Source organism: Podarcis muralis, chromosome 5 (assembly GCF_964188315.1).
Source record: "Podarcis muralis chromosome 5, rPodMur119.hap1.1, whole genome shotgun sequence".
In the NCBI taxonomy this organism is placed as follows: domain Eukaryota; kingdom Metazoa; phylum Chordata; class Lepidosauria; order Squamata; family Lacertidae; genus Podarcis; species Podarcis muralis.
The window spans coordinates 50,129,075-50,153,521 of NC_135659.1; the positions used below are offsets into that span (position 1 = coordinate 50,129,075).

At 38.9% G+C, this 24,447-nt stretch overlaps 1 protein-coding gene across 8 annotated transcripts in view; it reads right to left on the reverse strand.

Annotated features, from left to right (window-relative positions):
• Positions 1-24,447, reverse strand: part of MAST2 (microtubule associated serine/threonine kinase 2) — a 172,939-nt gene that overhangs the window by 74,038 nt on the left and 74,454 nt on the right. For 6 of the 8 annotated variants that reach the window (XM_028733609.2, XM_028733611.2, XM_028733606.2 and 3 more), the window contains one exon: positions 8,047-8,078. In XM_028733609.2, the coding sequence (XP_028589442.2) occupies positions 8,047-8,078 (32 nt within the window). Of the gene's footprint in view, positions 1-1,931; positions 2,139-3,064; positions 3,519-8,046; positions 8,079-24,447 lie in introns of those variants that run through there. The other 2 variants (XM_028733614.2, XM_028733612.2) reach the window with 2 other exon arrangements.

Genomic DNA, 24,447 nt, shown 5'->3' on the forward strand with positions numbered 1-24,447 from the left:
TTCATAACAAAGCATCTATCTCAATTTAGTAGGAAAAACTGGCCTTATGTTGCATGCACAAATTTGTTTGAATTATTACTCTACATGCAAACATAACAGCTGGTTAACAGGAAGCCTGAGGAAAGGTTCTACTAAAGAGGATTAAAAATAGTGAAACTACCAAAGGCTGATTTGAAAGAACAAATGAGCAGATATTATGATAGCAAATTTAATTCACTTAAAACAAGGAACATGTGAAGAAGAAAGCATTTTAGCGATGGGCTTGAATGTAACTTACAGTGGTACCTCGGGTTACAAACACTTCGGGTTGCAAACGCTTCAGGTTACAAACTCCACTAACTCGGAAGTAGCTACCTCGGGTTGCGAACTTTGCCCCAAGATGAGAACGGAAATCGCATGCCAGAGGCAGCAGGAGACCTCATTAGCAAAAGCGCACCTCAGGTTAAGAACAGTTTTGGGTTAAGAACAGACCTCCGGAACGAATTAAGTTTGTAACCCGAGGTACCACTGTATTTTAGAAAATAAGATATCTTGTTAAAGATAGAATGTAAGAATTATGTTTTAAAATTGTAGAGTAGATGAGAAGAGGCCAACATCTGTATGCTTCAGCCACTCTCCCCCCCCCCCCCGATCTATATTGACACAGCTTCTTCTAGTCTGTATTCACTGAATGGAGCAAAGGCAATACGTAAATGTGGAAGTCATTCAAGAGGATGCAGGGTCAGCTCAAGCCTTTCTGCTGCCGGGGTGCAGGACAAAATAACAGAATGAGGCAGCAGATGGTGAGATGTATGTTTTAGGACCTACATTATTTCTTTTGACTGTTTTTAATTGTTTTAACTGATTTTAATATTGTATTTACATTGCTGTAACGTTTCCTGGGAATTTATGTTGAAGGCCATATAAGAAATAGTGATGCTGGTGGTGGTAACAACAACAACAACAACAACAAATATTTTATTATTCTTAACTTTATATCCTGCCTTTCCTCCTTTGCTCAGGGTGGCAAAGGACATGTAGTAAGAACACACTAGTGTCTGCCACAACATGAAGAAGTCAATCAGGCAAATTCTTCAGTGCTGGTGACAAGACTATCCTAAACCACACATGAGGACAGCAAGCTAGTTGGGGAGATGAACGGCAGCCCACATGCCATACTTCGCTCTGTCCTTCAGCAACTTACCCCACCACTCAACCTAACACCCATCTGCTGTCCACTCAAACAAATGCTGCAGTGTGGCTGTGTGCATCATGTAAGATGAGCAATGTATGCATGTGTGCAATGCCTGCTGGCATATGCGGTCTGAGCTTTCTGCTGGCTTGCTCAATTTGGGGGTTGTTTCAAATGGTGTCTGTGATGCAGTGGGTGAAGCAATGTGGCGCCGCATTAGTTGGTGGTTGCCACTACTCTCACCTAGCATCCACCACCTAATGTGGTCACCTCACTCTGCCTAACGACAGGATCAGCCCTGAATGAGCTTGTAAAAGTTCTTTTTTGGGGGGGAAGTGGGGGCAGAAGCAGGAATGCAGTGCTCTGCCCATAGCTGTTATGATTAAAAAGGAAAGTAAATTAAAATAAAAAATTGAGAAATAATGCTTCTGTAAACAAGTATAGTTCTATTAAGGGTCCATCTATAAATGAGAAAAGCATTACACAGAACTGTGGCAAAGACAAGGGGGGCACATGCATGCAAATGATTTTGACCATGCTTATTGAACTGGGAGGAGATAATCGGTCTACTATGACTGATAATAGAACAAGGTTTCTGAATAATGCTTCCTTTCTTATTTTAGATGTTTCATGACCCAGACAAAATTTTGAACGCTACAGAGATACCTTAAAGTCTAAGCCTACTATTGAAATGACCCAAGTTAAAGGTTATGCACTACTGATTAAAGAACGCATGTTCCCAGTTTAAATTCCTCCTTACCTCCACTGAAGTGGGTTGCTGCAGCAAGGGCTACCAGGGTTGCTCTGAGGTTGTGGGTTGAGGTAAAACACTAGAGGAGATGTAGCAAGGGCAGAATCAGCACTAAATGGGGTTTTAAGATGCTGCAGACCTGGAGCAGAAGTAGGAGAGAACACATGCTGGTGCCCATCACTTCCTCGGCAGTGGGAAAGGAAAGGAGAGGAGATTCTGACAAAGCACCACAACAGAAAGAGTCAGTTTCAAAATTATCCTGTCAAGTACTTTTTGTTTGTTTTTAAAGAAAACAAGTTGCACACAGCAAAAAACAGACCTACACCTAAACAGACACATGTATCTTCTTTTTGGATTGGGCATGGAAAGTATAAAAGCTACACATAATTGAATCTTTATGCATCAGCCCAAATTCATCTAATGAGTAAACTACAGGTTAAATAAAAACATCAATTGCTAATCTCTTCTTGGGCATCGAATGGGAATTTATAAAAGACTGAAAAACTAGATAACCCTCCACTTATATAATCTTCATACTTAATGGCATATTCCATGCACATTCAATGTCACTTGCAGCCATGGGCCACAGTCTCACAAGCTGCACCTCTGACTGTGGCTTTTCGCTTCCATGGCAGTGGCTCACAGCAGACTGCAGCCACAATATTTTATTTTTTTATTTCTAAGATGCTCTCATATGTGGAGATGTATATTAAAAGTGGAAGAACTTATACATTAATGGGGAAACTTGAGGTTAACTTTACTTACTCCTGACACTTAAGGCACTAATCTCCACAATTCAGCTATACTGAATATTTAATTGGAATCAATAGCCCTACAAATACAAATTATAAAATAAAATAGATCAGAAAGTTCAATATGAACTTTTATTCACTTCATACTAAGGAGAGCAAAAACAGAACAATTAAGTTGCCCCATTATATAAAAATAAGAGATAGTACATTAATTATATCTATGCTTAAAAGACCAACAAACTGTATGACTATTTATTCTAAAAACTTAAATGAAAGCATGGATTTGTTAAACTATTGCTTGACTGACACTCAAGATTCAGATTAATATTATATTTTTTCACTCCAATAGATAAGCTAAGCACTGAGTCTATTTCACACAACAATCCTTACTGGATCCGTAGAGATGGGGCTCCAAACCTCTCTCTTCTTCGTTTCATCATTTCACTGTGTGAAATGCTAGATGTGTTAAATGAATAGATCTTAAAGCCAGAAAAGTGGAAGTGCTGTTAAATCCAAGCCTGGGTTTCTTGCGTAGCCTCAGAGTCAATGACAGATAACTATGCCTTCAACTGGAGTCGAGATCTATCAGATAGATCACATCACAAGGCAATTGTTTAAGAAGCCTTCTGCAAACTTATTTATGGCATCCAGAAACACCAAGCCGAAGTCAGCCAGCATGAGGAGCAAGGTCTGAGAAGCCGAAGATAGGGACTGAACCGTTTTGTTCCACCGCCTACATTTTACTTCCATTATCACTCACAGTTGAGGCACGGCAAATCACGGAAAAACATTTGTTCATTTCAGCAACACTTTCACCAAGCCACAAGGAAACAGAGACTGAGAGGGAGAAATGGCACATGAGCAAAAACTTTGGCAGAAGCCTCGCATACCAACACGAAAGCTCACACTGCAAAAGTAGTACACAGTGACTGCTGACCCAGAGCCCCAGGAAAGCCACAGGCAGCTGCTCTCTGGCTGCTGTGGATTCCCACCCCACCCCCACCCCCAAAAAATAATTTTTGGATTTCTAACATGGGGGTTGGATCTCATACCTTTTTCCTTATTCTGGATTTTTCATATTGTACTCAAAAGCACTTAAGCATACTGTATTGGGGGGGGGATACACACACACACACACACACACACACACACAGAGCGCTTTCCAGGAAGAGGAAACAGGACTTTGCTTCAACCTGTACTTTAATTCTTTCTGTATCTACGAAGAACAGAAAGTTCAGGTGATGAGAGCTCCAAGGCAAGAGATTTAACAATGTGAATTAACCAACTCCTTTTTAAAGGATAAACCATGAGTAGGCAAACTAAGGCCCAGGGGCCGGATGCGGCCCAATCGCCTTCTAAACCCGGACCGCAGACGGTCCAGGAATCAGCATGTTTTTAAATGAGTAGAATGTGTGCTTTTATTTAAAATGTATCTCTGGGTTATTTGTGGGGCATAGGAATTCGTCCATTCCCCCCCCCCCAAAAAAAAAATATAGTCCGGCCCCCCACAAGGTCTGAGGGACAGTGGACCGGCCCCCTGCTGAAAAAGTTTGCTGACCCCTGGGATAAACTTTTCCCCCTGTCTAAATATTGACTCATTCATTTTGGCTGTGAAGCAACAGTTCTTGCCACTGACTAAGATCAGTGTAAGCATACCAAACTATTAATCAGTATCTTCAAAACCACCATGTATAGAAATTGCCACTTATACTGGAAGCCCAGGAAGCATACTGATGCATACATTTTACTCCTCAAAAAATGTCACATGAGCCCTGCAATAAACTCCAGTGCCCAATCTGTCTTTATGTACTGCTCAGTAACATTATTGTATGATCAAATAATATGAGCTTTCAAAAGCATGGATGACCAGCCAGCACATTTTCCATTACTTCTGTATACTATCAGGAAGACTAATTCTCAAATCAAGAGACAACCATGTATAATGCTGGCCTTTTAAAAAACCATGTTACGTCAGTATGTAAACTAGTATCCCAGATATAATCCTGATACTATTTGAATGATGCCATTTTTGACTGACTCACTGACAAAAACTTAACCCAAAGTAGTCTAAATGATGCCTGCATAATTTAGCTGTGGAATGTCTCTTAATAAACACATCTCAATTAAAGATAAACCTTTTTAGATGAATTTAGAGAAAGAGAAAAAAACAACTCAGGCACCAGAAGTTACCCAATTGTTCTAAAGAATGGTCAGCAAAAATCTATGAAGACTAACTCATACGTACAAAAAAGGTGCCAAACAGCATATTAAGGGGTTATTTGATTAATTTCAACAAAATGATCGATACTTTTGAACTGCAGAACTACAACATGATTTATTGAAGTTACCAGCACTCTGAGAAAGTTCATCAGTCTACTGGCACCTGACAGAATTGGACACGTCTTAATCTGATTTATCAAGTTCTTCTAAAGTAATCTACATTCTCTCTGCCTCACTATGTATAACTGGTCTTACAAGGGAGGTGCAGGGGAATCAGCAGAAGTCCATACACCCAAGCAATATCCCACTAAAACAACTCTGGTTAAATTGATATAATAATGAAGTTTAGCCCCAAACAGCTCCTATGCATCAAAACCTGAGTAAAGTTGTGAACGGTCAACCAGGCCACGTTATGGAACCACTGGATATTAGCTACTACTGGATAGAAACTAATGGGGCTAAAGTACTTTACACACTAAAAGTACAGTACATATTATTTAAATATTAATGGTTCTCCCGCGTTAGCTAAGATACAGGCTCCTTCGTTATAAAACACTATCATCAAGCAAGAAAATATAGTACAGTTTTTGTTAATAATAATAATATCACACTGAAAAAACACTACCAATGTAAAATTTAAAAGATATCCCAAATGCATTTGGATGTAAATGATATAAGCTATTTCAGCTGATCAGTATTTATAATATGGATATTCAGAAAGCATAGTACCAGATTTTCTCATTTTAAAGTATTGCTAAAATACTGCACTAATTCCTTATGCCTTAAAAGCTTGCCATATATGCAAAGCTAGTCACCCCCAAGTACGGTGAATGTACTTCTTGTTCAACAGAAACACAGACTTTCTTCATGCAATTTTGGGAAGTCATGTTGCAACATCAGCAATACAGTTTGCCGTTCCAATTTCTGAATCAGCACCTCCTATCTTTTTAGAAACAGGTAGTTATTTTTAGAGCGGCTCTTCTTGAGAGCCTCTCCCCTTGGCTGAGTTGCTATCACTCCACACTTTCAAATTAGGAGTACTTGGGAAACTCTTCAAATTTTCTTTAGTGTTAGAATCTGTACACAGAAGGCTGCCTTTTTATGAGCCCGCAACTGACTCCCACTACTGGAAGGCCAGGTAAAGCCTTGAGTGACCAGAGCTAAAAGCTGCCCATTGCCCCTTCCAGCACCTCAGTAGAATGTAGAATACTTATTAATATTCCAGTCCAAAGCGCTATATGAAAAGTATAGTATACTGATAAAACATAAAACGCTCAAGAGAACACAGAAAGTATTTTACTGAATGGTTCTGACAAATGCAGCAACTTATTGTTTTGCCGTTCAACAACTTTAAGTCAGCTTAAATATCTTTTCAAAGTTAAATGAGTGAACTTCACTCCAACTTTTCTTTACTGAAAGCACATTTACTTTCTCAGTCTAAATATCTGTTTCACCTCCTTTCATTGTGGACTGCTCAAATGTTTAGACCAACAATGCTTTAATCACCAGTTTTTGACATTTCTTGAAAACACATATCTGGATGATGCACTATTTCTACACCGTTTATTCTATTATTCTATGTTAAATATTTCAACTTGTCAAGCACAGGTTCCATAAATTACTGGATTTACATAAAGTACTTAGGGAGGTTTCATACCAGTTCTTTTAGCCTCTGACCCTTCCTGTTTGTAAGTGTTGCTGCCAAAGAGTGGAGAAATCAGAGGAGTATGAGTTCAATGCTAGTTTCCTCAGGAAGGAATTCACTTACCTGGGAGATTTAACACCATTAAAACAGATATGAAGAAAGGGAGTAAGCTACACTGGAATTGGTAACTTAGAAATAAAATGTGAGAATGGCTTTATCAAGTGTCACACAACCAGTTCTCTCTGCTGTAAACATGAACACAGGTTGTGTGTCACTAGTTTTATATTCACAAGCAAACAGCCACAGATACAAGCCAAGACAGAAATAGACCATATAAACGCAACCAGTGGCGTAGCGTGGGGGGTGCAGGGGGGGCCAGCCGCACCGGGCGCAACATGTGGGGTTAGGGCAAATCCACAGGTTAGGGGGCGCAAATCCACGGGTTAGGGGGCGCAAATCCATGGGTTAGGGGGCGCAAATTACTTGCCTTGCCCCGGGTGCTGACAACCCACGCTACGCCACTGAACGCAACTACTACATTATCTCCCATTTAAGAAGTGTAGCTGATGACCTGTGGTGCCTATGAAGACTAGAGAACTATGACCACCAATTAAGACTGAGCCTCTGATAATGCAAACAAGGTTCATAAGTTGAGAAATAATTTACAAAAATTGCCAAAAACCTATACTCAAGACACACTTCGAGAAAGAAAGAAAGAAAGAAAGAAAGAAAGAAAGAAAGAAAGAAAGAAAGAAAGCAAGCAAGCATAATTTGGTCTACCGACAAGCATCCCAATATGTTCTGTAATTTTAACAAAAATACCGTTGCAACCATTTCATCAGCATTGCAAAAATCCAAAATAGTTTCATGGAAGTTTAACAATAGGGAGTGTTGCAGTGGCTAGAGCCTCTATGCACCAGAATAGGTTCTGGAGAGACACCAGACGTAGAGGCATCAAGCACTGTCCTTAACAAAAAGGAAATACTAACAAGATTTCTCTCAGCAGCATCATAAATCTAAGCCTCTTTCTTGAAAATAACATAAATATTCAGATCATGGTTTTCAATTATACTACTGTTTTTCATTTTCAGTCCAGGATTAGGCAGAAGGCTCACTTACCTCTCACAAATCCAACCAGAAACAGTTTCATTTTACCACTGACCAACCATATTGGCAAGTAATCCTTAAATCATGAATCTGCATAAAATGTCTGTACTGCTAAAATTATGAAGACCACATGGCACATAAAAATGTAAAATACATTCAATTTCCAACATGATGGTTTTAACAGTCTGCTTTGTTTCTTATTCAAATGCTTCCAAAAGCCTAATTCCACAGTATCATCCATGTTTCTGGAGATGCCTAATGCGCAACAGTATTCCAACATCCTCAGTAACCATGGGCTTTTATGTGGCCCACCCTTTGTTCCTACAAAACATATAAAAGATCCAAAAATATATCTGATAGATTTAGTTACTATTAAGACAAGAAAGAAATGTATACTTACAAACTTCCTCTTCTAGGGAGACTAAGTTCCTTCTGTGGGAAAAATACAAACAGCAAATCAATCAAGCTGATGAGGACAATGAGGACCAGTCTGCTTTTGATCAAGTAATAACCATGCAGCTGTATTACCAGAACTCCAGGTATAACATTGTCCCCATATGCCTACAGCCAACCATGTTACAATTTGGATTTTACAAGAAGCAAGAGTTGCTGAAATACAGAGGTATTCTGTAGTGCTCTTCTAATGTGCAAAGAGGAACCTCACTGATGTCAATACAGTATACAATACAACATTCCTAAGTTCCCACTTCTTATAAACATCCCCATTAGCTCTGAGAATATAGCTGGTCTGGTATGCCGGCATTTTGTTTATGACTATTATTGTCACAACATTAAGACTATCTGCAAACATATTTTATTTTATAATTAATTTTTTAAGCATATTAAGCATATTAGTGCATATTAAGTGAAGCTAATAATTTTTTTCACATTGAACAGATACAGTACATGCATTGAACTGTTTTCACAAAGATGTTGGGTGTAAATTAGATGTATGATATATAATTCAATTTTTTAAAATGCTTCTGTTTCAGATCAACCCATTTATTTTTATGTTGTAAATATAATATTGTACCACTAGATGGTATCATTATCCTACTTGACAATCTTGCAATATAGATAGGTAAAGATTAATAATGTTCTGAAACCAGAGATATTTGCAGTAAACGTTTACTATAGAAAAAACACACAATTATGCTACTTTTTAATCCCAGGGAAAATTTACCCATTTAAAGTAATTCTTACATCTCATGCAAATTTTATTTACCTGACTGCCTGCTGAGTTGTTGTTTAAGCCATAGCTAGTTATATTGGTCCACTGAGTCTATATGGTTTACACTGCTGTAATTTGAATGGACCTTTCGGATCAGTTTTGCTCTTTCCTATTAACAGCAAACCATTCTATCTTTGGGCTCAGGGTTGCATCCAAACCAGGATTCATGGTTTGTTTCACTCTCAGCAAGCTATAATCTGTATGTTCTTGTTTCCTCCGCACACTAGCAAGGTGGAGGAAAAATAGTTCAAAAAGTCACATTCACAACAAACCATTAACTATGCTGACGGTGGCGCGTCAACTGAGCTGGCAGTAGCTCTCTGGGATTTCAGACAGTCTTTGGCAGTCCTACCTGAAGATACCAAAAGTGTGAACCTAAAACCTCTTGCCTTAGAAGCATGTGTTTTACCCCACTGAGCTACAGCCCTTAACCTTAACTTCCATATTCTCTTCGGAAATTCTGATTGCATCCTGTAACAACATATTCTTCCAGTTCCTTGTGCTTAATGTTGGGGCACCCTCCACCTCACCCTCCCAAACCACGGAGGCATCCACTGTCCTTTGAAAATTCTGTATGAAGGAAAGCAGTTTTCCTTGAAGTCACAGCCATCAGCAGTTGGAGGGCTGATCCAGTTACTCTTCCTCTCTTGGAAACAGTTTGACTTTATCTGCTCAAACCTCACTTGCTGTGGATTTCTTGGATTTGGGTAGGTAGAACCTGGATAGTTAATTATGTCTCCAAAGTACAATGACATGCAAAATCTGTCCTGACTATCAGACTGTTGGTGAGGCAAAGCACTAGAAACTGTCCTCACAATGTGTGATGATTAAGGACAATTGAATTAATTCATCTCTTCCCTTCAAATGTCACTTAAGAAAAGCTTGGCAATACTTTAAACAGCTATATATTCATGGATACCAGTAGGAATCACAGCAGGGAAATTAGTATGCCAGCCTAGCTAATGAAGCATTTCAAGTTTGGAAGCTGCATATTATTGGTGTCCCAGCTTACTCATAGCATTCTGAATGTACAGATAATATGAAAGAATAAGGTCTTTTGCTAGTTAAGAAAAAGGTTTCCATCTACTCATACAGAAATGACAACCTAATAAATATACTGTCAAGCTGCGACCAGCTTTAACCCTGGTAGTAATTCTCCACAGTTCAATAAATCTATTCCTAAATGTACTAATTATGTTTAATGCTTTGTCTCAAATAAACCCCTGCATACAAATTAGAAGGAAACATGAAAGCACAGCTGAGTCAAGTGTACTGTCCATTTCTTAAGAGTACTCTGGCTGCCAAAACACAAATTTAGATTGCCCTAGTTACTTCAGTCTAGGTGTGTTTTAAGGTTGTAACAACCTTACAAATGTAGTTATTTGCACAAAATACTATATAAGTACTAAGTCCTAAGCTATTTAAATACATATAGATAGATACATATAGATATAAACCAGTATTGGTGAGATAATGTTCCCTATTGCCAGCCCCACTAGTAACCTAGCAGCCGTGTTTAATACTAACCGAATTTTCCAAATGATATTCAGTAACAGCTCCACATGCAATGCATTGTGGGAGGTCCAACTGAGAAGTCACCAAGGGACACATAACTATGACTAGGTCGTCTTTGTCCAGGAAAGGTCATACTTGATACCCCAGGAACAGCTGAAAAAAGGAAAGTACCATGGCTTCTACTGGGCATCCAGTGACAATGGTGAATCGGTTGGTACCTCCAAACATATCTTTCAGAGGGAGAGCAATTACAGATGGAGCACCTCTGCCCTGATAAAACAAGCCATTAAGTTTCACTTAATTGGCCCTCAAGCAGTCCATTAATGAGCTCAATTTAGAATCTCCATGGCCTCCCTTAAGTTTGATGGAAGGAGAAACAAATCTGGGTGTTAGAAGTTAAGTGGACCAATCTCATTTCATTCAATGTTTTCATGAAAAGCCTAAAAAGTATGGGAGACAAAATGGAACAAGCAGCAGTCTCCCAAATACCACTTTCTGAAACTGGCCATTCAAGTAGGGCTGGAACCACTGAAATATAGTGCTCCCATCCCAAACCAAGGCAGAGCTGCCATTGTCAAATAGCATCAAAAGCCACCTAAGGATCCAACAGAATGGGCTTCCCTTGGGATATAATTTATAATACATAAGAATGACAAAAAAGTTCCTAAAATGAAACCAGACTGAAACAGCTTCAGAATATCAGATCATCCAAGGGTGCCTGCAACAATCATTCACTCAAGAATCCTTCCCAAGCAGTAGAACCAATATCAAAATAGATTTCCACATCCTGATTTAACACACAAATGCACCATGTGAGAGCACTGTGTGTCAGCTAATCCTTAGCCCTACAGAGGGCAACCTTGGCCTAATTTCACGTGGGTGACTAAGGTGGGGGGATAAAGCAGAAAGAGGAGGAAGTGTGGCAGAAAGAGTGAAAAGGGGCCCCTGTGCGCTTTGGACTTTGACCCTACCTAATTTAACTCTGGCTCTCCCCGCTACTGGTTCAAGTTACTACTGAAGGAGTGTGGCCCTCCAAAGAAAAATGTTGCCACCCTACCTCATAGCTTCTGTGAAATTATGCTTAATTTACCAATTGGCCCAATAAAAAACATTTTCCTTTTGCATCAGAGCATTCTTTTAAGATTCAGCTATATTAAATTTTCACTTCTCTCACTAACTTTAGCGCAAGATTTCAATGACTACATCACATTTAAATGTTTCTTCCTCATTACACTTCAGACTAGAATTCCCAAGCTGCTAAAGGTGCAAACCTCAATGACACAGCGTACAGCAGCAATTAATCAGTACTACCAGGCAGCATTATTATTTTCTTTTGACAAACCACCGCTTTGTTGGCAAAAAATGTTTAAGAGTGTACCAACTGGCATTTCCCTAGTATAAAAACATATTAACGGCTCATATTTCCAAGTTCAACAAGAATACTTGGTATTAAGCTTATTTATTTTGGGAGAAGTCAATATTATGTTTCAACGTGTGGTTATTATGAAAGAACACAGAGGGTTCAAATTACTAATTCTTCACTGGTCACCATAAAGAGTATTTTATTGTGCACCTATGTTCATGGAGCAATCACAGCTCAGATGTAAGAGCAATCGGATTCGATTTTCCAGTGTTCAGACCTGCTTAGCTCCTAGAAAAGCAGAAATTCCCACCCTCTCACCTACTACTGCAAACTTCACAAATGCTGGGAAATTAGAACAAAAAGGAAACCACTCATTTTCAGTATATCTTGTGAGGCTTAGGAAAGTGTTTCTACTGTAGCATTCTCAGAAGAGCATTACTTGATCGGTATCTGGCTTTGAAAGCACCCAGGCATCATAACAGCAGCAGAACTATAGTACACTGATGCCTCACATGATAATGTTCTAAACCCTCTTTATGAATATGAGCTTTTAGAAACCACTAGTAGAAACAGTATCTATATTCTAAAATACTTGAATAAGCACACATTCATCTTGAACAAAGCACGCTTTCCAAGACTGAGCATGCATCAAGAACAAATACATCATCGCTGCTGCTACAGAATATGACCAAATCCAGAAACAAACATGTGCTAATTTAGTCTCCCCTCCCCTCAGTATGATACAATTATTAACTATGACTTCTCATTAAAGTAAAACTGCAGTTTACTGCTAAGCAATTTTGAATATGTACAAAACTATGGTAAAAATGTGTGGGGTAAGAGATCGAAACCAATGATACAAAACATAGAAGCTGTAAATTCCCAAGTATAAATATTTTGTCATCAAAGCAGAAACTGGTGGAATTCTCTTTCAGGTAATTTTGTTACTAGTGCTTGATATAAAGTGACACACAAACCATTACATTAAGTTGGAAATTCATTCACAAAAGTTATGAACTTAGGTTTTTTTTAAAGTGTATTGTGTCACCAAGAAGCCACAAAACCCACACTAATTTGAGATTTAGGGAATTCTACATATTTCATGGCACACAGAAGTGTGGCCCCGGCTGAATGTTCTCATACCCCACTGTAATGAAGCCTAACAATGTAAAAAACCCCCGACTGTTCTTCTCACTTACCTGTTTTCACACCTGTGTCAAACCTTTAATTTTAAGCCCTTCAGAGCAGAGCAAAGACTTGCCTTCTTGCAGCAAGAAAAAATGCCATGCATACTGGTAGTGCTATATAAAACATTAGTAACTTAGCACTTTGCTCACTAAAGCCCAGTCATAACTGGTTAAAAAGGTCTTATCTGCCTATGAATATACTGATGGTTTGGATTCCCCCAACATTACAGAGGGGACGTTTTCGCTCCATTACACACATTTTTTTCCTCCTAGAAAGTAAAGGGAAATGTCTGTGCGTGTTACTGAGCGAATGCTTCCCTCCTCCGTGGTTTCCAGTGGGAGAAGAGCCGCTGAATGGGGAGGAGAGAGGGACAGAGTGCCTGCTTCTTTAAAGGAGCAAAGCGGGAGGGGAGAGGAGCCGCTTACACGACTGTAAGCGGCTTCTGTCCGGTTGGCTCCTTTAAAGCAAGCAGGCTCTCTGTATCTCTCTTGTCCCCACTCAGCGGCTCTTCTCCCGCTTTGCTGGAAATAGCAGGAAAGATTTTCAGCTCGCTAAGGGGGGGGGGGGGGAGAAAGAGAAGCAGAGCCTGCTTGCTTTAAAGGAGCAAAGAGGGGGAGGAGCCGCTTACACGAGTGTAAGCGGCTCCTGTCCTGTTGGCTCCCCTCCCGCTATGCTGGAAATAGCAGGAAAGATTTTCAGCTCGCTTAGGGGGGGAGGGAGAGAAGCAGAACCTGCTTGCTTTAAAGGAGCCTACCGGACAGGAGCCGCTTACACTCGTGTAAGCGGCTCCTGTCCGGTAGGCTCCTTTAAAGCAAGCAGGCTCTCTGTCCCAGAGCCACAAATACAAGATGGGTGACACCTGGCTTGAGAGCAGTACATGTGAAAAGGATCTAGGAGTCTTGGTTGACCACAAACTTGACATGAGCCAACAGTGTGATGCGGCAGCTAAAAAAGCCAATGCAATTCTGGGCTGCATCAACAGGAGTATAGCATCTAGATCAAGGGAAGTAATAGTGCCACTGTATTCTGCTCTGGTCAGACCTCACCTGGAGTACTGTGTCCAGTTCTGGGCACCACAGTTCAAGAAGGACACTGACAAACTGGAACGTGTCCAGAGGAGGGCAATCAAAATGGTCAAAGGCCTGGAAATGATGCCTTATGAAAAATGTTGCCACCCTACCTCACAGCTTCTGTGAAATTATGCTTAATTTACCAATTGGCCCAATAAAAAACATTTTCCTGTATATACAGCACCTGTATAATTGATCCTGATAGACCTTCATTTTCAGAAGGGACATATCATACTGTGCACCAGTTGCCATCTCCAAGCATTTTTTAAAAGCTGTCCTATACTGATGTCATTATATAACCATCAGAGCAAAGATATGAATGACACCTGCCAGGCTTGGAACACTAGGTTCTCAGCCTTGCAGACATGGTGGAGCCATCATTTCCTACATCTTCAGCTGATGAAGCAAATCCCCCCCCCCACTCCCTTTTATCTGTGAACATGTGAGTGTGGTGGTTTTGTGAAAAGAGTATGCCCATTTCCAGCCATACCTAGTTCGACCCTTTAAAATGCCTTAATTAAAAGACAATGTTCTGTTCCTCAAAGCATTGCTCATAATCTCTAGTGCCCTCTCTGTACTATTCCACAAGGCTCCATGTAGCGATAAGGGAATATCTGCTTGCTCAGCTGAAGCGGAACAAAGACTTGATGGGTTTTTTCAAGTGTTTGACCTGAACTCTTGAGCAGACCAATTTCTCCCTGCATTTCCCTGACAAAAGAAAGAAAAAATAATTAACTTAAGGAAGAGCGGTAAACAAGCAACGGAGAAAGTACAAGCAGCTGTTGTAGCCAGACTGTGGGTTTTTTACTTAAATATTAAATTTTCTGATGCAGAAGCATCAGAACGTTATCAAATGCAATCCACTGATCAACCAGTGACAACTTTCTCCTTCCCATTAAAACACTTTTAATAAGCCCAGAAGCCGAATATGCCTCAGCATGTCTCAAGCCTTTAATCTAATCTTCATAAAACATTAGCTGCAGATCCTTCCTCAGTACTTGCTCTCCCCCGCCCTCCACTTTTCCACTATTTCATTTCCCACCTTCTACAACTCCAAAACATAAGCACTTATTGCAGTGAGCCATGTGAACATATAGGCACTATCTCCAACCAAGGATCTGGAAACTCTCAATACTTGAGAGAAAGAGCAACAATACACCTTTTCAGGTTTAATTCCATCTACACACCAGGACTACACCACCATCCAGTTTTGCTGTTCTCAAACAACTAAATGTTCTGAATTTTATTGAGGGGAACTCCTTTTCTGACAGGCAGAGAAGTGTAGCATATGTACTATACATATACATAGCTAAAATGAGAGGAAAGCTAGCTTTCTCACCTATTCATGACAAATTAAAAGGGCATGTACAATGGTGGCACATGGCCACAAAAATTTAATGACCACTGCATGGTGGAGTGGAAGGTGGACAATTCAGGGAGGTAGCAGAAAAAGGACCATTTCTTCCCCTGTACTAGATGGTACTTAAACTCACAGGTCATTCTGCCCGGATGCTGAGGTCCAGCGCCGAAGGCCTTCTAGAAGTTCCTTCACTGCAAGAAGCAAAGCTACAGGAAACCAGGGAGAGGGCTTTTTCGGTAGTGGCACCCGCCCTGTGGAACGCCCTCCCATCAGATGTCAGAGATAAACAACTACCTGACACTTTGAAGACATCTGAAGGCAGCCCTGTTCAGGGAAGTTTTTAATGTGTGACATTTTAATGTATTTTTGATCTTTGTTGGAAGCCGCCCAGAGTGGCTGGGGAAGCCCAGCCAGATGGGTGGGGTACAAATAATAAATTATTATTATTATTATTATTATTATTATTATTATTATTATTATTATTATTATTATTACCAATGACTGCTGGCAGAGAGAACAAAGGGCAGCAGCAATTCAGGACATAGCCCTGTTCAATAAGCAACATAAGGTTACCAGATGTCCCCGTTTCCTGGGGACAATCCCCAGATTTACAAATCAGTCCCCATACAAAATCCATTGAAGTTGGAAAATGTCCCCGAATTCATTGGAAAAAAACTGGTAACCTTAACGTAAGAGCAGTCGCAATAGTAGTCACTGTAGAAAAAGACTAGTTTTCTGTGTGAATGAAAAATATATCAATCTGGATCTAGCTGCTAATATGTTGAGGGGGTGGGTAGTATGGATCCTGGAAGATGCCCTCAAAATACTGCTGCCATGGCAGGATTCCTGTGTTATCGACTACTGCTTTTTGTGAATAGTTCTGTTGTGCTTTTCTGCATATCCTCTCCTTTGGAGCTCACTGCTTATAATCTTCCTCCACATCAGCCCAGCCATGTCCAATTTCATACTAAACTATTCAATAGTGTATATTCATGAACCACATATATATGTACCTGCAATTCGGGATAATACAGCATCTGAAGGAGCAGACAAGAAGCCATGAACACGTATGTCATAATAAATCTGTTAGTCTTTAAAGTGCTGCAAGTCTGGGGTTTTTTGCAAGAAACTAACACGACTTCCCCTCTGGAAATCAGTTCTACTGAATAGATCAGCATGAAACTAGACATGACAGGGCAGCCACATTTCTCTTTACCTATCCACCCTATTCATGCATAAAGCAAGAATAGCAGTCTCATTTTTACATCAAAGTGAATGCACAAATATGGGATGGCAAACTCTTCCTACCTGCCCTCACCATACCTCTCCATGCTCCATTGCACCAGACACATTTCTCCAAGTTTAGCTCATTTCTGATTTCCAAGACAAGAACTGGTGATGAGGCAAGGGGAAGGAAGGGGGAAAGCTCACCTTCTCATACCTATGCATTCATTTTGATGCTGTTCTTATTGTACATTCCTTGAGACAATGATGTAGAAGGTGATTAACAAATTAATAATAATAAATAAAATAAAGAATAGACACCTACTCTTGCTATATAAAACCACTTTGAGGTTGTTGTTTACAATCAAGCAGAATATTTTTAAATAAATAAATATACATAAGCAGGACAGACACATGCATGAACAAAGGTGACTGCTTTCATCATGTCTAGTTTTGACCTTTTAGGGGGAAAGAGCACAAGATCTCCAAAAACTAAACCGAAGAACTCTTTTTTTGGTAACTGTCAGAAAAGCAAACTGGCTGCCCCTGCACTCACTGGGGTTACTGTAAGTGACAGCAGACTTATAAACAAAGCCCAGGCTCCAAAGATCCATGGAATTATGTTTGTGTACACACGTACATGTTGATTCAGATTTAAGATTACATTATCTTCTCAAATTAGCTTTACTAAAGTCGAGCTCCCTGCAGGCTTGGGCAAAACAGCTGATGAGCCTCTGTGAAGCTTCCTCAGAATGCACTGTCAAAGCTGCATCATCTGCAAGCAAGATCTCTCAGATAAGGGCCTGCCACACTTTTGTTTTGGTGTGGTGATGTGCCAGGTTCAACAGACCCGTCACTCCTCAAATGAAAGTACACACCGCCTTCAGCCAAGCTAAAGGCATATGAGAGCAACAGGGAAAAGAATATTGCAAAGGAAACTGGGGGAAGGCATTCAATGTTCTTGTGGAAAAATACATTCATTCTGTAAAGCTTAGGTGGGCATCCTATCTTGCTGAGCAGTGTGAAGAGTCCTTTTTGGCTGAGTCCTTTGGGGTGCTCAATTAGGCTCATTTGTATAGTGATATACCATGGTTTTGTGTTTCATCTGAACTGGGCTAAAGAATTCTAAACATGGCTTTTTCTAAACTATATGGTTTTTCAATCTTTGAACTATGCTAATGAAAAAACAATACCAAACCTACCATTTACAAAGAAATTATTTTTACTGTTACAAATCAAGGAACCAGGGAACCAGGCACAGGACTTTCTCGGTAGTGGTGCCCACCCTGTGGAACACCCTCCCATCGGATTTCAAACAGGTAAACAACTATACTACTTTCCAAAGACATCTGAAGGCAGCCCTGTATCAGGAAGTTTTTATTGTTTAATGTCTTACTGAGGTTTTATATTATGTTGGAAGCTGCCCAGAGTGGCTGGGATAACCCAGTTGGATGGACAGGGTATAAATAATAAATTATAATATTATTATTGCAAGTCCCATCAGAAGGCACAAGATTCCGGCAAAGCAGGGAGGTTGGATTAGATGGCCCTCAGCGTCCCTTCCACCTGTAAAATTCTGTGATTCTATGAAAGTTAACATACCAATTTAATCTAGCGGATTTTTTTGCACACAATATCCAAGAAGACTGGCAAGACAGTCTGAAAACTATACAGTCTGCACTACACCTGCATGCAAAGATATATAGTTAAGCACATATTGGAATTTTTAGTTTTAAGTAGAGGGAGAAGCACAGCATAATCCTATCCATATTTACACAAAAATAAGCCCCACTGTGTACAATGAGTATTTCTTCCATATAAGTCTGTATGGGACTGCACTCTTAACCATATTAAGGTTTAATTCTCAAGTGATGGATCTTTGGTTAATGCATCATAATGAAAACATTAATACTTTGTAATTCCTCCTTAGTTAATAAAATGTTCAAGGGAATTAACTTCTGTGATTGATCATTCTACTAAGCAAACCCCACAAGGCAAATTAAACAACTACAAATGGGTAATTAACCCAAGTTGCAAGTCAGATGGTTTCCAGCTATTCCTCATGAGAGCAAGATACAGAGATTGGTAAAGAGTCTCTCTCTCTCTCTCTCCCTCACACACACACACACACACACCTGATTCTAACAGAATTTTGCCTTCCATGCTAACACATGATTTGAGTCACTTCCAAGAGTCATATTATGCTCTGGGTTCTGCACTTACGGGACAGGCAGTTTATTCTACATTCTGGGAAGGGTCAGAGTTGACAATCATCTACCATTTAGATGGCTGCCCAATAGAGAGAACAGAATGATGGCTTAAAAAGCAAAATATTATTCCTTAACTGTATTACCGTAAATACTTCATCTCAAAATATGTTACTATTGTAAGTTTATTCTGTGAAAAACACAGTCTCATCTAAACAAGTTTTTTCTCAGACTGGTACTTTGGAGACATAGATGACACATTATAAATAGCAAACCAGCTTGCCAGAGCTTGATTTGAAAAGCACTTACCTTAATCAGCTCAAGAGCAAGGATATTTATAATGGCAAGATGGCGATAGCGGCTGTGACTGCACTTTTGTGTTTCCCTGTAGGGCTGGCTGTGTTTGCATTTTGTTTTGTGCTCAATTTGATTCTCTGGGGAGGAGTAATTGTTCTTTTATTTATCATCATTGTTTTTGGTTCCATTTATTATATGATTTTGCGACTGCCGTTTTTCTATTCCTTTTCACCACTTTTTTTCCTTCTCTCTTCACCTACAGTGAGGCCTGTCTAGCCAAAACCAGCTTTTTGTAACTGAACGCAGGAACCATTATACAGTGTACCTGCTTGTGCCACCAAGATCAACTGTACCCATAACAGTTAGAGTAGCATCTTTTATCTGCTGAGGAACTATGGCTCCACCAAAACTACTGAAAGTAGTATATTGATATATTTAGCTGCAAGATGCTGCAAGCAAGTATCTGCAGTGCAAATACACTGAAAGTTACACACTGGAAGAAGACAAGGAACATTTCTAACAATCTCTGAATTACAGCTCTTAACGTAAAGACAGTGAAGATAGAAAATCCAAGATCTGCGAGCAAAGAACTAATTGTTGAGTCTCTCTGGGATCAAGCAATGGTAATTATCATCATTTTCTCTGGGAAGCTAATGAAGAATTCTGTTTAACAATGACTTTGTTAATTATTTTGTTTCCATTTTGTCCGCAGGAATTGCTTTATTGTCCAATATTTTGTCCGTCTTAAAGTTAGCATTTGCAATCAGTTGAGTACTCTGCATTATATGGCTGGGCTCCAAAGAGATATTTTAAGGACACCTGAGGGCTTACGTATGCCTAAAAGACTTTTTTTTTCACTGAAAAACAGCACTCTTGCAACAAACACATCTCAAAATTCTGTTTGCAGTTTCTCAGATGCAAAAGTGATATTCTAGGTGCTATAAGGGGCTGAGGTTCAAGAAGCTCAAGCCCAAAGCCCCCCTGCAGTCATACATTGTGCCTATTACTGGCACAAATCTGAGTTTGACTATACTTTTTTGCTGCTGACTTTTAGTTTGTATGTTTCAGGTATGATTTTTGGAAATATTAAATATATATAGTCTGAGGTTCTAACTCTAGGGCTACACTTACTATTAGATGAGTGTGTGAGTCAAGTAGAAAGGTTAAGGGATTGAATTGAAATAAAAGAGCCATTTAAATCCCATAATTAATTTAAAAATTCTTATTTTAATCTATTAAACAAAGACAGGCTTCCTATCTGAAAATATTACTGCAACTCTTAGGAAAGAGTGAAGAGCTCCCCATCTGTACAAGCAATTACTGTTTAGGCAAGAAAAGCATTAATAGCAACCAAGACAGAACGGGATGAGGTTATATGAACTTCCTTGAATAAAGAGCACTCCTTTAGAATACATTTGGAACAGATTTACAAAACTGAATTATGTTGACTGTGGGACAAACAGAACTTCAATAACATTACCCACAAATATTTTGGGATCTATTGTCTTTACTGTATTCATACTATTTCCTGGATAAAATTATAATCTTGAAATGTATGTCTTCCCTTTGGTAGAGTTGCATAAACTTTTTTCTAACTTGCTTTTGGTGTGTATGCCACTATTATTTTTTTATTTAGCTATTGATAACCCACCTTCAAATTTCAAATCCCCTAACAAATGGCAAAAATAACCTTCAGTTAAAGAAAACACAAATAATGACATATTTTAGTTGTGACTTTTACTCAAAATAAAGTTAATTGTTATGACCCATCAGGGAAAAAATCCGTATTGAAGCAATATCTTTTCTTAAGTAAACCAAACTGTCACAAAAATGACACTTATCTTATGTGTTCTACAGAACTCTTCACCAAGCTAGATGGTAAACAAAGTGGGGCTGGGGAGAAAATGTAGAATACAGGAGCCATTAGGCAGTATCCACCTAACAAGGGGTTTTAGCTGGCTTTTGTAACAGCTGGCTTTTGTATTTCCAGAGGTGGAGAATCAGCTATTGAGTGTTTCTCTCTCCCCAAAGACCCTGGTGCAACTGGAAACCTACAGAGCCTCATTTAAAGATCTGCAGTATCTGTCCACAATCCATCTTAAGACTCTTACAGATGCAGATACATTACTTTTACCAGCCAACTTTTTTCCTCTCCTGCTTTATTAACCTGATGAAGAGTTCTGTAGAATTTGAAAGCTTAAACTATTTTGTGTCACTTTGGTTGACCCAATAAAGATATGGCCCTAAAACAGATCCATTTCTTATAGGTCACTTACCTTCACTTTTCACATAAAAGTCATAGGGACTGTGGTTTTCTTTTAGATACTGAACCAAGTCAGAAATATATTTCCAATTCACTTCAATTCATAAATGGCTATTACATCCTGATGTAAGCAGTACAAGAAGCCTATTAACGCAAGAATTAACACATCTATCCCAGACATGTACAACCCAGTTACTTCAAATGTTCTCTAAAGCCTTCCATGCTAAAGCAATTACCTCTCCTAGCCATGTAACTGATGAAGGAAAGGGCAAAAAGGATCAGTACAGAATCCATTATCACCTCCCTGCTATGCTAATCTAGGTGCCATACTTATTTGAGCTTCAGTGATATTAAAAGAAGCATTTGTCTGCAAAACGGTTTTTCTGACCATAACTCCATGCAATCAAAGCATCTATCCTGAACAGCTGACTCCAACCTTTCTATAACTTAAAGTAATAAGAACATTCAAAGTTAAAAAATATTCTACATATAGTGAAGAAAATGACAAAACAAGGATAGATGCAATTTTACCACAGTCTTAAAACCCTAACTATAATATAAAAATGGCAAAGGCAAAGAAGGAAGTGCATAGGGGGAAAGTTTGGGGATACCCCAAATTCCAATTTGTGATGCAGAAACATTTATGTTATCACTTTGAAAATCATATATTTCTGCTAATGTTTCTCTTCTTTTGCTTTTTATTTTATTTCCCTCTTCCTCTCTTTATCTCTATTGTCCCCTTCTTTTCTTTTTTTTTGTTTTGTATCTTTTGTAGTTGTAATTTTATTGTATTATGAGAAAATCTCAATAAAAAATATTACTACAAAAAATAGAAGAAAAAAGAGAAAATGACATATTTCTAAAATCTAGCACTATCAAGCTAACTTTTTAATAAGTCACATTTTCATCCTGAGAATTGAATAATTCATTTATTGAATAAAAGAAAAAAATAAAAGCATGAATTATTGAATTGCATGCAAATTTCACAATGCAGAATACCTAAAAGTAAAGAATATACTTAGGAGCTCCAGGACACTAAATGTTTTCTATCTTTGACATATTTAGGCATGAGAACTTTGGAGGATTACAGAAAGAATCAGCTTTGTTTTTTTGTGTGTTTTCATTTCTCAGCTTTCAGGTTTCCTGGGGGTAAAAGTAATAGTAACATACAACCAACAACAGGTTGCCATGATACACAAAAATCCAAAACTAAAATGCCATGCCAAGAAGGGGATGAGCTGTACAACCCAAACTGTAGGCAGGAAGTACCTGTTCCTGTTCTGCTGCAGAGAGAATACGTATGAAGGATGCAGAATACACCATAATGTTTCAACTTCCCTTTGTGCAAATTTAGTTACTTTCTTGTTTGCAGCAAACCATAGCCCATAATTCCATTTTAAATCACAAACCATGTTTTGCTCTTGCTCTGTAAAACCAGGATCAACCTAGTTTACAAACCTAGGGCAAACCATGCTTTGAATGTTTGAATGAAATGGCAAACTATACAAAAGGAAAAAAACTAAATAAACACCAAGGACTGCACAAGGACAGTGAAAAGGGAAGCTTAAAATCAACACTCCTTTTACTGTCAGACCGTTAATGCACATTAGCTAAGAGAGAGAGAAAATATTCAACCCAAGCATGGCCAATGTTTTTTTTTAAAAAAATACAATTAGAATCAATAAAACTATTGCTGATTTTATTCTGAAAACCTTAAAGGCTTTGTCCAAATTAATATCTAGCAGTAATAAATGTCTTCATCCTTCTTTCATGTTGGATCATTCGGGATATCCAGATTCTGCACCCTCTTGCCCTACCTCCCTCATCTGTCAATAATCAGGAAAAGGGAGGGTACAGAAACCAGCATCAGGAAGGCTAGCCGACCCAGTGGACCATGGAATAAAGGACCAGAGGGTGAAAACAAACCATCTACAGTGTCCACATTTTTGTATTCCCTGTACTCAATAAATAAATCAGTAAATTGTTCTCTAATCCTTTCTTTTCATTGTCTATTTAATACTATAAACATTACATCATATCCAGAGTGAACAGCAGAAACAAGATCTATATTTCATAATATTAAACAAGCTGACAATCATGTTTTCTTTGAACATCAAGAGAATGCAAATAGAAGGGCAAAATGCAAGATATCATTCAACTTGGACAAAAGCAATTTAAGACATTTATGAAGGCAGTAAATGCCATAAATCCAGTGAACAGAAGCCAATTATTGGAGATCTCTTACAGATACCAGTCATCTGCCAAAGAGCTATCTACTTAATACTTACTATGCATCAGTTCAGCAAAGTTGACAATTGCATTTTTCTTCTATTACATTTTCATGACTCTGAGATAAGTATATAGCCTTCTCTTCCTTTAGGATACATGCTTTCAAAAAGATCAATAAACTAATGTACCTACTGAAAGCAGTAATTATAGCTGACCAGGAATTATTTAGGACAGAAGGAAAATAAATCCTTTAGGAAACAAATACGGACAGAATGTTTTCAAGTAAACAATCCAGTCCTTACTCCAGCAGTACAAAGGAATAATATATTTAAACACTATGCACGTATACCTCCAGATTTTTGAGTTGTTCAATATACATGAGCCTACATGCCACCCTGGCTGAAAGCAGGTCAAATGTAGGCATAAACTCTAGCTTTTTCTAACTCTAGTAGGGCATTGAGAGTGTGTAGTCGGTGTGTTCCCTCCCATTTTTCCTGTTAATGTGAACTATGGTATAGCATTATGTCTGAACCAGCACTAATTAGTTTGCTTTTTAAATCAGGGTTAGAAACCAAGATTAAAGCTAATTCTGCACATTTGTGCACACATAACCAACTGTGTGAATTATTAGTTAGCTGGATTAATCTAGCTGTCAACTGCTGCTCTCAGGAGTGAATGGACAAAGGGCACCAGAACAGGAACAGAGGCGAGAGAAGAGAGTTCAAAGGTTGTACTAGGAACAATTTTGTAAGGATCTACAGTGGTACTTCGGGTTAAGTACTTAATTCGTTCCAGAGGTCCGTTCTTAACCTGACACTGTTCTTAACCTGAAGCACCACTTTAGCTAATGGGGC